This window comes from Anoplolepis gracilipes, chromosome 15, assembly GCF_047496725.1.
Source record: "Anoplolepis gracilipes chromosome 15, ASM4749672v1, whole genome shotgun sequence".
Taxonomy (NCBI): Eukaryota; Metazoa; Arthropoda; class Insecta; order Hymenoptera; family Formicidae; genus Anoplolepis; species Anoplolepis gracilipes.
Window position 1 is genome coordinate 1,878,736 of NC_132984.1, and position 14,993 is coordinate 1,893,728.

Sequence of the window (14,993 nt, forward strand, 5' to 3'; positions counted from 1 at the left end):
TCGAACGCGATTAGAGAGAAAATTATAATGATTGAAAAGAAATACGAAAATTATAATGAAAGAAAAGAAAGACGCGTATAATTTAATTATATTTAAATAAACGTAGATTTTAAGAAATCGACTGATACTTTACAAAAATATAAAAAAGAATAAATAACTTCGCAAAAAAAAAGTTTTCTTAAAGCGTAATAATATTTCGTGTAAAAGGCAATGTGTACAATGAAGGTAAGCAATATAGGTTTTGAAGTTATTTCACTCTTGTTTGCAATGGCAAAACAATGCGAGTGATGATCAATTAATCAGCAAACAAACATTTGGAGAATTATAACAGAAAATAACACGGGTCTCTTTCATTGTCTGACAGTAAACGGTAAAGTATGAAATGGAAATTGCCCATTAACCTCAGTTTTTATCATCAAAAACAGTTTACTCTCTTACAATTTTGCCAGAATGTTCACTCAAATCTTGTAAAAAAAAATTCCCTGATCTTCCAAATATTTTTGTACAAAATATAGAGAATAATTTAATATTTTTGTATATATATATATATAAGGTAGAGAGATAGGGTATCTACTTAAATCTTGTTAAAAAATTCTCTGAAAACTTCCTGATTTTTCAGATAATTTTGTTTAAAATTCCAAATAAACAAAATATTTCCAAAATTTTAATACAACTTTTTCTAAAATAATTTTTTTTATTACGTATATTTTCTAATATTTTTCATTCATACAAAGAAAAAATACAGAGTCTTTCAAGTGCTAGATTTACAAATACACCCAAAAACTGAATAATTGTTTTTAAGATAAAAATTTTTATTTTTTATCACTAAAAAATTAAAATAAAAAAATATATATATATTGCAAGTTCAATATTTTATTAAGACATGGAATATATGTAACAAAGAAAGATATATATTTATAATTTAGTATAAGAATAAAATTATCAAAGAGAAAATTTAAAAAAAATTCCCTGAAAATTCCTTTTTCAAGGCACAAAAAATTCCCTGAGAATTCCAGATTTTTCTAAAAAGTATATATATATATATATATATATACTGATATATATTTACATATATTATCCGACAAAATTCTGCTATAAAATTGATCGTCGATTAAAATCCACGCTTTAAAATCGCATAATATAATTATAAGTAGTACAATTTGTAATTACAGCCTGAACTTTTTACCTTTGCCATCGTCTGATGTCATCTCCTCTTCTCTCGTTCTGTTCTAAGATCATGGGCACTCAAAACGCGATTAATTACGATCGCGTGTGCATTAATTATCAAAATACGATGTTTGCGCGACACTTTACGTAACATTTCCAGCATTAATCACATATTTAAACCTACTTTCTTTTGTATCAGGACAAGTTGCGAAAATCATGATTACACAAAATTTTAAAATATAGATAACGAGTGCTTGATATTTTCTCATACTTATCTAATACTTGAACGATCATGTTTCTAAAAATAATACGACGTGCGTAGAACTAACTTTCGTTGCGACTTTCTTGCTCGAGCTTCGGCGCAAGAATGACAAGGCCGCCAGGCGTAAACAATACGCGCGAATAACAAGGTCGCCGTAACAATATCACACGCACATGTATGTATATTCATAGGAAAATTTTTCCTGCGTCCAATATACCATTACAGTCGAACCTCTTATCCTACGACATTTTCGGTCCGGAATCTTCCCCTTAAACCTCTGATCCTACGACAAAAATTTGAGAGTGGGGGTATAATTTCCCTTTCGCGGTCGTAGCATGAGAGGATTTTTTGTCATAGGATAAGAGGTTTCGTAGCATAAGAGAGTCGTATTTCTTACGTCAAATTATTATTTCTTACGATTGTTACTATTAGATATTATCCACATGATTAATTAATTCTCTCATCTCAACTAGTTATTAATTCGTGTAACGTCATATAATGTCGCGTGATATCAGGGTAAAATTGTCGATGTTATCTTCAAACTTTTTGATCATAAACACAATATTGCGATTACCAAATTAATTGACTGGAGCATTATTACGATAAGTTTAATTAAGTATAATCGTTATTAATAGCCTGTGTTTTAATTTTTATTAATATAAATTCGACGCTTGTATACACATCCGTCGAAACGCGTATTCTATATGATTCAGTTTCTATCAAGCGAATCGTAGCTTTGTGTAATCGTGATTTTTGTTTTTTCGTCATAATATAAAATAAAATGCGTGTTCAACACACGATTAATATCGGGAGTGCTACGCAATCGTAATTAACCGAGTAAAGAAGCAATATAGAATGAAAAAAAAAGAAGAAAGTATTAAACAATGGCGAAGTGATGAAGTACAGTACAACGAAGGAAAAGATATGGGATATCAATGTCTTCATATAAAAGAGAAGTAAAAAGAACAGCTACCGATGAGAAGAGAGAAAGAATAACGAAAAAAAAAAGAAAAAGAAAAAAGAAAGAAGGTCCATCTGTAACTTTTATCTTCTTCGACCGGACCCCTTGTTCCGCGCAAACGCATGAATCCCGCCGCCGCAGATGTCTTTCCCCGCCAAGATGTTCCTCTCCTCCCCCTCTTTTTCTCGAGACCCTTCCTGCCCTCGCAAAGAAACGCGCCCGAGACAACTATCGCGCCGCTGATCTCGCCTAGTTAGCCTTTCTTCCCTCTCGGTGCCCTCTTATTCCTTCGTTCTACCCTTCGTGCCCTCCACCTGTAAGTCGATCTCCCTCTCGTTGGTGCATCTCGTCCTTCCTTCGCAAAGCGCGGAACCGATACCAAGACTCGTCTCATAAATACAGTCGAGGAGTCGAAGCCGAGGGGAACGACGTGAAAGGAGGGCGAGGGGGTGAGTAGGAGAGAGGGAGAGAAGGGCGAGCCTACAAATTGCTACACCGCATTGTGGTGTCACTCCGGCCTGTTACGACACGGTCCCGGCATCTCGCCGGAATGGTGTATGCGCGAGTCGGTTCTCTTCCACTTCGTCGTGTCTCCCCCTTCGCGCCCCCCCCCCCTTCCCGCCCCGTCACTGCGCCACCCCGCAGCGTTAACCGACTAAGGGCGGGAGGGGCCTTTACACGGGTGTAAACGCGCCTTTACACCGATAACCTGCCTATTCGGTTGCAAATAAATTAGACAGGATTTTTTTTTCAGCATTTCTCTTGTATAGAGTAACGGGAGGAGAGAGAGAGGGAGAGAGAGAGAGAGAGAGAGAGAGAGAGAGAGAGAGAGAGAGAGAGAGAGAGAGAGAGAGAGAGAGAGAGAGAACACTGATATTTTTTTTTTATCTAGCAAAGCTTGGGTACCAAAAGTTTATCTTTTTTGAAGAAACAACTTGAAAACAATTCCTCAAATTTTTAGAAATTACAAAACGTTTCCTGGAATTTTTAGGAAATTATAAAATTTCGTAAAGCTGTTGCAATTTTATAATATATTGTTATAAATTCTCAAAATTGCAACTTCTTACAAATTTAAATTTCTTTAAATCGCTTGTGTTTGACTTTTCAAAATTTGAATATGCACAGAGTTCTTCTTTACAAAAATCACCTCATCATTTACAATAATTAAAAATTTTTGTCGGGACTTATTGCTTAAATAATTAAAAATGTAAAATTCCTCAAATATTAAATAAATTTTTAATTATTATTGTTGTCAAAATATGTCATAACATTAAATATCAGGATTTTGAAGCAGACATATTGACAGAATTAAATTAAAAAAAAAAAAAAAAAAAAAAAATAGCTTGCCACATCAGAGTTCTAAATAGACATAAAACACCTCACATGTATGTAAGATCGTCATAATGCGGTCAGCTGATCATCAAGCCTGACATGTAGGTGGATACATCAGCTCTATTCGACATCATATCTATCAGCGACACGAGGCTCGCGTTACGCATCTCGTTCTTAGAGGGAGAGGAAGAAAAAAAGAGAGAGGAAGAGAGAGGAGGAGAGAATGATTATTTTTGATCGAAGAGTGTTCGATTAAACGAACGAAAAGACTCCGAAGGTGTCGCTATCGAATAATCTCTTTCCGCACGATGATACGCAAGAATTTACTAGAGGAATCACATTTCGAGGGGAAGGGAGGCGCGGTCGGAGGTCTCGTCATATTAGCAGCGATACGCCAGCAATAACAACAGCAACAACAACGGCGTAAAAGAAAGCAGAGACGCGTCTCTCTCGTCAGTGTCTCTCAATCCTTCTCGGACCCCCCAGGATGTCATTTATCTAACAATAAAATCTTTTTTCTTCGAAATCCCTAATTAATTAGAATTTAAATTAAAATATATAATTATATATTCAAAGTTCATAATAAAAAAAAAAAAAAAAAAAAAATAGAAATATGCAAATTCACATACATGATCGTCTTAATTTCTCTTCGTATTTCGCGAGGTTTTTACGCGAGAAGGGAGGGAGAATAGAAGGGGGGGGGGGCAGGAAGGAAAAAATCCACGGTGAGAACCGTGGCTTTGCGCGATCGATGGCGAGCGAGACGATGGAAGATATTCTTTACGGCGAACAACACGATTCAATAAAGCATTCTATAAAATCATCGCTTATTAATTTGACGCTCGCGCTCGGCGGGGGTCGCCGTTGAGACCCCCGCGGGGTGCCTCCTCCTTTATCCTACTCCGCATCGTCGATCACCGGCGTGATATTCGATCGGCCCCGAAGAAGAGAGAAAGAGAGAGAAACGAGCCGTATGTAACATTGGGCATCCTCAGGTGGCGCGATGAGTTTGAAGCACCTTGTCTCGAAATCGCGATTATGTTTTACTTTAAAAGAATGAGGAAATTTTCACTGTCATTTATGGCTCGATATAAGAAGGGGTGTGGTGAGAGAAGACTGATGATCTTTGTGATACAATAGGAACACACGAGCCTTTGTGATGTAATAGAGAATAGATATTAATAGATTTCTCTATCATATCATCTAATTTTATACAGAATATTATCTTCTACATTTAATGAGTATTTAAAGATTACATTGTGGTTGAAAATTGAATTGCATTTACGTAATTTATTTTCTAGTAATTTCTGTGAAAAGATATATTGCGATAACATTATAATTTTCATTACGCGCTAATTTTTTTTTAGATAAAATTACTTAAAATGAATTAAATTAATATTTAGAGATTTTACATAAAATAATTAGATACATAAAAAAATTGTATTGTAAAAACTTTAACAAAGATTTTAAAATTAAAAATATTTTATTACCAATTACATTATTTTATGTAATTAATTTTGTGTAATAACTATTAAATTAATAAATACAATCAATTAGCACAATTTAATTTACAATTAGTATAATCATCAAGCAAACGTGGTCGCGCATATCACAATTGTAATCACACGAGAAAAATTATTGCAAAATTATATTTCGCGAATAATTTTCCTCATTTATAATATCATGTTTTTGTATCGACAATAAACAAAAATATCAAAATTATCTATAAATAACTCTAAAGCGCTTTTCTAAAACAAAACAAAAAAAAGAGAGAGAGAGAGAGAGAGAGAGAAAAATTCGGTTGCAAAATAAAGACTTTGAAAGATTGATTAATCTCTGTCATCTTAATCTTGCGCGATTATAATGCGCATAAATTTTTAATCGAACGAGGATGACCAAGTTTACGATTAATCGCCGCCGCTGCATGACCGTATTTATAAGCTGAACGGAGATAGAAAAGAGAAGGCACGGTTGTCGCAACCGTGGCCGTCGAGCGATACGATGAGATAAGGGAGCACCGGGTGACTACAAAATATTGACGACGTCAGAGGGACTTTATCTGTCTGCACGCTTTTCGCCCGAAATCCGCGTTTTTTTTCGTCGCTTCGCTTCGCCATCGACTTCCGAGTCGCGTACGAATGTGCGCCATCGGAATTTACCGTGAAAGACTGAAACATCGAAAGAGAAAAAGAGAGAGAGAAAGAAGCCACGGCGGTCGTGCCACTCCGAGAGTCACGGATAGCGATCGTTATCATATCGTCACATGTGCAACGCACGGCGAAAAGTATCGACGCGTTATAAAAGTACCGCCGATTCTCTTGCAGAATCGTTTCTGTATAGCAAAAGTTAAATCAGCAAAACAATTGTCGAATTGCAAAAGAATGACTAACAAAAAAGAATAACGGTTTTTAATGTCATGTGGATTTAAGATAAAATTTAATTAACGAAGAATTAATGTGTAGCTTTTTAGCGCGGAGTAAATTAAGAAATTAAATAACAATTTAATAATAATGAATATTAAATAATTTTAATTAACTTTTAAGTATGATAAAATTTTACTTTGAAAGAATTTTGAAATCAAGATAGTCAATTTTCAAAGTTACATAAACTGAGTTTTATTCAAATTTTTGTTTAAAAATATCAAAAAGAAATTTGTGCAAAAGATAATTCGAAAATTTGATTTATCTGTTCGTATCAAGTTAAAAATAAAAATTAAGAAATTAAATAACAATTTAATAATAATAAATATTAAATAATTTTAATTAACTTTTAAGTATGATAAAATTTTACTTTAAAAGAATTTTGAAATCAAGATAGTAAATTTTCAAAGTTACATAAACTGAGTTTTATTCAAATTTTTGTTTAAAAATATCATAAAGAAATTTGTACAAAAGATAATTGGAAAATTTGATTTATCTATTTGTATCAAGTTAAAAATAACGTTATATACTAAAAACAATAATTTATTTCAAATTTTGTTCCATTTATTAGAGTTAATATTTTTATATAATAATATTTTAATTTAATTTTACGAATTAATAAACATTATTTCTTCGTTCTTATTTAAGTGCAAATATAATACATGAAAGACACATATAAAAAATAAAAATAAAAATCTTAGAGTGATGCACACCAATTTTTTACCTCTAAACAAAAAGTATCAAAAAAAAAAAAAAAAATATCACGAACGTGATAACATTATATCACCAGTACTAATACTAATGCAACAAAGAAAAGTAAAGAAGAGCAAAGTCCAATGATTTAGATTAAAGATCGATTTAATGGAATCGTTCGAGAATTGTTTTTGAATTTATTTTATTAAAATCGCAAGTAAAAGTAACGCAAAGATACGCAGAAAACAAAGATTAATGCGACGACGAGAACGCGAAAGGGAGGAAGACACGTCGGTAGGTGGAAAGGGGGGCGGGCCCGCTATTTTAACACAGCGTTATTAACTCAATTACGGTCGCTCCCAATTAGCAGTCACGCGCACGAGCCGGCATCACAATAATTACGCGGCCATTAACGTCGGTGTCCCACGGGAGGGCCTTACAATGCACGTCGCAGACATACGATTTTCCTGCCCCAATCTAGGGGACCTTTAGTAAAAATCCGCTCCAGCTTTTTCATTAATCTTATATTAATACGGCGTAACTTTCAATATTAAATAATATAAATTTATCTAAATCGTTCATTAATAATTTTTTTCTATTGTAATATCGTAATGTTAAATTTGTCTCTATCTTTAAAAATTACTTTAATTATTTCCTAAAAGTGAAACATTGTAAACAGATTCTTATATTATATTCGATATTATGTGCAGCTGATTTCTTCAAAATCAATCCAAGTCTCAATGTCGAATATTTGTCTAAAGACAATTTTAGAGCAAGCAAATAATTGTGTGTGGAAAAATGTTTTTTCGCGACAGTAACTGAACGCGGCCGATTTCTTCGAATCAAAGCGATAGTTTTGCCAGACGCAAATGTCATGAAACAGAGAACTAAAGACAGATAGAAAGAGAAAAAGAGAGAAGAAGAAGGAAAAGAAGACAGAAGGAAAAAAAAGAAGGACGACCCGGTCCGACGAGTCGCCACGTGAAAGTGTTCCAACTTTCGTGATCGAGCCACGTGATCGCGAGATCGCATGCTCGTCGCAACGAAAAGAAAAGGGGGGAGAGGATTCAGATACTGGATCTTGTCTCGCGCTTTTGTTTCGCGAAACGAGAAAAAGAAGCTGCAAACGAAAATTCACGGAAAACCGATAAGAAATAATATCACGAGCTAAGCTTTTTTTGAAAAATACTTAAAAACAAACTACGTAACTCAATTACAAAGATATATGTATCGATTACATATCGATTTTAAATCTATATACATTCTGAAAACTTTCTTAAAGGTATCGTATCACATAGGAAATTACATGGGAAATTTATATCGTGCTATTAGAATAATATTCAATGTAAAGTAAAATCGCACACAAAATCTTCTTAAAACATATTCTTCTAATTTCCACACTAAATAATTTTCAAAATATTCGGTAAAATTATTCGGAAACGATGATTAAACATAATTGTCAAAAAACTGATCGTGAGAAGCAATTACAATCGTGCGAAATTCACGTAATCGAGACAATCACATTTGTCGATTAAGTGCGTGTGTACGTTCTCATATTAGAATTGAAAGGTCAGCTGATGGACAATGACAATTGTAAACACGTTACGTTATCGCTAACAATGAGTAAAAAAAAATTCATATCGCTTTTAGCAGCAAAATATATAAATGCAGTTGAATAACTCGAACTATAATATTTCTCATATGTGTATATAATTTATGTATTTGCTTTACATTATAATTTTTGTATTATAATTATATCCTAAATTTTGCCCTACATTCTCATACATATATAAATTATTTAATTATGAAATATAGTTTTAACTAATAATAAATATTTCTTAAGAAAGTAAGTTAATAATTTCTAATGGGAGAATTAATCAATAAAAATTTACTGAAAATTCCTTAAAAACTAATATTTAATCAGATAAAAGCTTTTAAATGTAGTAAAGATAATCATTATCATCAATACTGTTTCAAAAATGCTATCAAATTGTTTCTAAAGAACTATCAAATTATTTCAAAAATACTGTTATTCCATTGCATATTTAGATATATTATTAGCGATATTTGTGTAATTACTGATTATTTCTATGTATATTACTAATTATGTTTTGTTTATTATTTTTTTTATTTATATATTTGTTATTTTGATCTAGTAGATTTTGTAGGAATATAAAATTCCCAAAATAATTTTCTCTTTTAATATAATATTCGTAACAATATAATAAATTCTATGAGTTTAAAGTGAATAAATTGTTTTTCGCTATAAAATAGCAAAAAAATATATAAGCTCCAAAATTCAAAATATTAAAAATTGATATATATTAGTTATAAAAAATTAATTAGTTCAATTTTTTGACAAATTTATAGTCTATTTCCGAAACAATTATTCGCTAATTTAATTTTCTAACGAATTTTTTATCTGTTCGATACTTTGAAAGATAAATGGAGGCACCGTTTTGTCGAGAACTCGTTCTCCTTCACCGATGTCGCGAATTAATTTATTCGGGGTCATTGATTTATTCTTGAAATTTATCGCTTATATCGACAGAAAAATATATATATATTTTTTTTAGGTTGATCACAAAGCTTCAAGCGCGTTTCTCGCTATATGCATAATAGTTCAAAATATTTTCGTACATTTTACATCAAACTTTATAGACAAATTTTTTTAAAGTTAATTAAATTTTTTTCATTACATGGTCAAACAAATAATTGACATCAAATCAATAATTCGTGAAATGCTCTAAAATTTTAATAACCATATATAAATTTTTCACTAAAAAATGTCGTCAAAATTTATTCGAAACTAATTGTACATAAGAAATAACAAAAGGTAATAAGATTCTATTTATCATTTCCGATATTGCGTGCAAATAGTACGGTCGAATAAATTGACTTGATAATTTAAATGGGCTCTTTTCGCTTTATATAATTATTCGAACAATCGCACTGATTCTCAATAATGTTCTCGGGTTTAACATACATACCTTTCAAAACGATGCAGTCATGAAAGTACTTGATACCCGATATATTCCTCTTTAACTGCCAATATTGTCGATATCAGTTCTCTCAATCGTGATTTTTCCTCTCTTTCCGGGATTAAAATCGTAGAGGAGATGAAATCCGAATCGATTTACAACTAAATCTCAAAACTTGTCAATGAAACAACCGACTCGCGCTAACCTGACGTAATCCCGTATAACAGCCGAATTGAAATATGCAATAACAAACATAGCAGTGACATAATACTTTGGTAAGCTATCGCGAAACGCGAAAAAAAACCGCGGGATCAAAGCGCACGCGATGCCCCCCTCGCAGAACGCGCGCGCACCACACGCACAGATACACATATACGCACCCAAGAGACACGTGTCACCGGAACAAGCACGCAAGAAAAAGCCGGGAAAAAGAAAGCACAAACTCACGTTTCAGCGGCTTGGGGTTGCTCTGCTTGCGACGTGACATCCTCTACGCTCTGCGACATCACCCATCCATCGTGAACATGTCGCGTAGCAGCGTGGATGCAGCGTGACGTTGGCGACGATGATGGTGGTGACGATGGCACAGAGACGAACGACGAGCAACAATCGCACAATACACACGATACAGACGGAGGACAAGAAGCGGCTTGATTTTTAGACGACAAAAAAAAAATGAGAAATAGCGAACGATTATACGGAACAGATAGGGATCGGGAAAGGACAGCAAGATGGAGATATCTACGCACACTCTTTCCCGGCGAGACGCGAGGGAAAAAAAGGCTCCGTTCGTAACGCAGTATATAACGTATAACGCGAAAACACAACGTTGCGATCAACGACGCCGGTAACGCGGCGCTTCCGTGAAACGCGGACACGCACGCCAACACTCTCGACCGCGGCCGCTGTCAGCGTGCAACTAAACAAACCGCGCCGCCAAACAGTCTCCCCACTCCGCCGCGCACGCGCCGCAGCGTGACTACGTGACCGCTGGTGGGGATGACGCGGGTAGGTAGGTAGGTAGGTAGGAAAGAAGGAGAACGCTCACAGTCCCGTAGCGAAGTGATGCGTGGTCGAATAGGAGTATCTGCGCCATCTCGCGAAGGGGCAAGAAATAATAACGCAAATGACAAATGGTAAATGGTATCTTTAAATTTCAGAGATTTTATAACAGCGGGAGTAATATATATTATCTTGATGAAATTTCCCCTCCGATTCTGTCAATATTTTTGAGACTACCGCTTTATTATAATTAATAATATTTAATAATAAATATTTATAATAAATATACTCTATTAATAATAATTCATAATAAATGCACACTCTATCAGCACACATGTTATAAGAGATCCACAGGATATTAAAATGTTTTTTAATATTTTATGGATTTCTTAAAAACATCTTTTGAACATGTGTGCTGATACAGATGAGTGTTTGCTCATAAGTGTCCGAGTAAATATCTCGCAACTGGTTAAAGTTATAAGATAGTTTAATAAGAGAAATTTGCATTTGATTAGTATGTTATTTTAAAATAAGTTTTTTATTCGTGACTTTTTTGAGTTATAAAAGTCACCTTCATTCTTTTTAATGGAGCTATTCTAATTTTTATTATTCTTTTTTTTTGAGTAACAAATTATAGAAGTGTGATGGTTAAATTGAATAATTTACGAGATATTTTAACATAATTTTACGTAAACCTAATGAAATATCTCATAAAATATTCATTTTTTGATTATTTTGTCTCAATATTTTTATGCACAAAATAATGAAAGGAACCAATTGATGTAATGAAAAGACATAATCATCTTAAAGAAAAAATACAATATAAATTTGCAACGAGTAGTTAGATATTTTTTCTTTAAGACAACTATGTGTGTTTTCTTCATTAATGTTGATGAAGAAAAAATATTACATATATAACTATTCATTGCAAATTTATATATTTTCTTTTTAAGACATAATTTTAAGACTTTTATGTGTTTTTTTTTTTTTTACATTAATTGACTCCTCTCATTATTCTGCATCAAAGTATTAAGACAAGATATAAAGAAAATGAATATTTTATGAGATATTTCATAGTATGCATAAAATTATGTCACATTAAAATATGAAATATCTCGTAAACTATTAAATTTTTAGCTATTATACTCCTATAACTTTTTACACAGAATATTACGAGGAATTGATTTATATAAAAAAAATTAAAATAGTCCCATTTAAAAAAATTATGATAATGACCTTCATAACTAAAAAAAATCAGGAGTACAAAAATTATTTTACATGCACTTTGTAGCAGATTCAAAACTGTACAAACTCTTATTAAATTTTCTTATAACTTTAACTAATTGCGAGATATTTACTCGAACACTCATGGATAAACTGTATATATATATATATATATATATATATATGAAAAGAGAGAAAGAGAGAGAGAATTATTTGAAAAGAAATGTATTGTAGGTAAATATATTTTAAATAGACAAATAAGGTTCCTTTTGGTAAAAATATTTTTATTTTATGGCTTTTATGTAGTTATATAATAAAAGAAAGACAATACAAACCTTATATATTTTTATAACAACATTTTTAACATCAACATTCGCGTTGTAGAAATTATCACGTTGAATAAAAAATTACAAAACAATATTTTTTGTTTATATTTTAAACTTATTACCTAGATTTTTGCAATAGTTCTCCATTGCACGAGTCAATTAAAATTGCAAAAATCTTGAAAAAATGAAAGCAATATCTTTGATAAAATTTTTCTATTTTAAAGCTTGTTACAATCTATTATTTGCAAGATTATTGCATGTGAAGATCTGAAATCTTTTATGGCAGATTTATTTAATATTTACATAAAAATTACATAAACTAGATTCTCGTTCTTATTGACATTGCTCTTAATTTCCAATTTTCTCTTAAAACATTACATTTTAAAAATATAGAGTTTTGTGTTCATTGCTCGATATTCTCTATTTTTCGTAATTTTTTTCGGCTTCACCATAGATTTCCTTTCGCTTCTGAGTGCCAACGTGTACGCACACATCTACAGGCGCACACGTTGGCACTCACCGACGAAAGAAAGTCTCATTAAATGTAAACGCAGATTTTCCTTAGCAGTGTGTTAGTTAGTTTACGTCTTCAAGCATTCGATATCGCTCTTTACATTTTTGAAAAAGCAATGAGCTTTAATATTAACTTCATTCAATTATTAGCAGAGATTAGCAAGAATAGAGAGATTCGGCGACTATTTCCATCTAAACACATATATTAAAGAACAAATGAATTATAAATTCTAAACAACAAATTTTTATTTTGTTATCTACATGTGCGTAACTGTTTCCGTCTAAAGACATTGAACTGTCTTTTCTTATTCAGTGACGATATGTTACAGCACACGTTGGAATTTACCTTTCTTAGCTGAAGCAATTATTGGCTTCTCGCGTGACGTCAAAATAAAATTGGAACTTGATAAATATAAAATATACTGAAAGTTTTGCGAGCGATAGATTACGCAGGAAAATCTCTTTACGAAGTGGCGGCATCGATCAAAAAGAATTCCTTCGTAGAGATTCGACGGCTATTTTCATCCAGACGTACCCTTAAAGCAAACATATGAATTACATTTTAAAACAAGCGTTTTTCAATTACGTATTCAATATCAGCAATTCAATCTCGTTTTTTTAATTACATAAAATATAAACAAAATTAATAATAAAAAAAACAATCTTGTTATAAATAAAAATTTGCATATATTAAAATCAAATAGAAAATAAGAGGAAGACTAATAAAATTGATTTACCCCTCAATTTAATTACGATAAAATTAAAACAAAGAAAGAGAAAATATAAAAAAAGGAATTAAATATCTTACTAACAAATTAAAACATTTAACAGTAATAAAAGAGAGAATAAGGCGAAATTTTTTAGAGCGATAAAAGACACGGATAAGAAACGGATAGCTGAAAGAGATAAGAAAAGATCAGAAAATGTCGAAATTAAAATAAAACAGCTTGCAAAAATAAAATAAAATATCGGAGGGCGAGTGAAAGACATTGTGTGGTGTAAACGATACAAATGTAATAAAAAAAGAAAACCGATACAACATGACTCTGTAAAAACTTACTTGGCTTCAACGGTCGTTCGTTTTCTCAGCTGACAGTTATCATCATTGTTATGTAATATGACGATTATTGATAATGGCGAGATATATAGCTTAACAGTTGGCCATTATCTGTTGATAACTGTTGTATGACAAGCCACAAATGCAGCAGAAGCGATTTCCATTTTAATTAATTTCGGAGTCCACTCATTCTTGCTCTATCTTATGTCGTTCATGATGCCTTTCATCGCTCAAGTTTGTCACTATTAAGTTACACCATTATCGGAAGTAAGCACGTGATTCGTATTGTAATTAATATATTTCGTAATCATCGCCATTAGAAACACGGAGATGGAATCAACACAAACGCTTTCAAAGAGAGATAACCGGTTTGTGACAGCCATCGATTCATGGTGGAACATATGCAAACCCCTGTTTTGTACGCCATCTCTTTCATTTTACAGCTGGAAGTACTTTGTAGCTACAGCTTATTCCATTTTCTGATACTGTCAATGATATCACCATTTGTGCTCATCGACGAGGTACTGTTACCTATCATCGGTGCTGTGTTTCATTCACGATTTATAGATTAGAATTTTTATTGTAATTTTTTGATCGCATTTCTTTCTACATGTACGTATTATGTAATCATTTTATTTCACAAATACTACAAAAATTAATATTTAAGATAATTTAAAAGTTTGGTAGTGTTTATATTTTAACGTTGGAGAAATGATAGAAAACAAATAAATGATGGAAATTAATAATGTTTAACGTTTTCTAATATTATTTTTTTCCTCTAGAAAAACTGCAACATGCATCTTTTTTAAAATACAACATTATATGTTTCTTTGTGCATAAATTGATTTTTCTTCTTATATCTTTATCCTCTGTACTGTAAACAAAATTTTAAAAATTGATAAAATTGTTGCTTGATATTATGAAAAAAATAACTCATAAATAGGCTTCAAATATAATTTATAAAAGTAATTATTAAACACACACAATGTTTTTTAAATTTAAAAATATCTTATGTCGATCGAATAGATACATACATGATACCCAATTATAATACT

The 14,993-nt window shown here is 32.0% G+C and overlaps 1 protein-coding gene and 1 long non-coding RNA gene across 3 annotated transcripts in view; both read right to left on the bottom strand.

The window, feature by feature from the left end:
- Ush (Zinc finger protein ush) overlaps window positions 1-10,724 on the bottom strand; it is a 152,787-nt gene extending 142,063 nt beyond the window's left edge. The window contains exon 1 of one of the 2 annotated variants that reach the window (XM_072907362.1): window positions 10,264-10,724. In XM_072907362.1, the coding sequence (XP_072763463.1) occupies window positions 10,264-10,303 (40 nt within the window). In that variant the 5' untranslated portion in view covers window positions 10,304-10,724. Of the gene's footprint in view, window positions 1-1,186; window positions 3,194-10,263 lie in introns of those variants that run through there. The other variant, XM_072907363.1, reaches the window with a different exon arrangement.
- Window positions 10,725-12,343: 1,619 nt separating this feature from the next.
- Window positions 12,344-14,436, bottom strand: LOC140673906 (uncharacterized). Its single transcript, XR_012048123.1, has 3 exons — window positions 13,942-14,436; window positions 13,228-13,417; window positions 12,344-13,073 (listed from the first exon to the last, which is right to left on the bottom strand). It is a non-coding gene; the product is annotated as an uncharacterized lncRNA (long non-coding RNA).
- Between the last annotated feature and the right edge of the window lie 557 nt (window positions 14,437-14,993).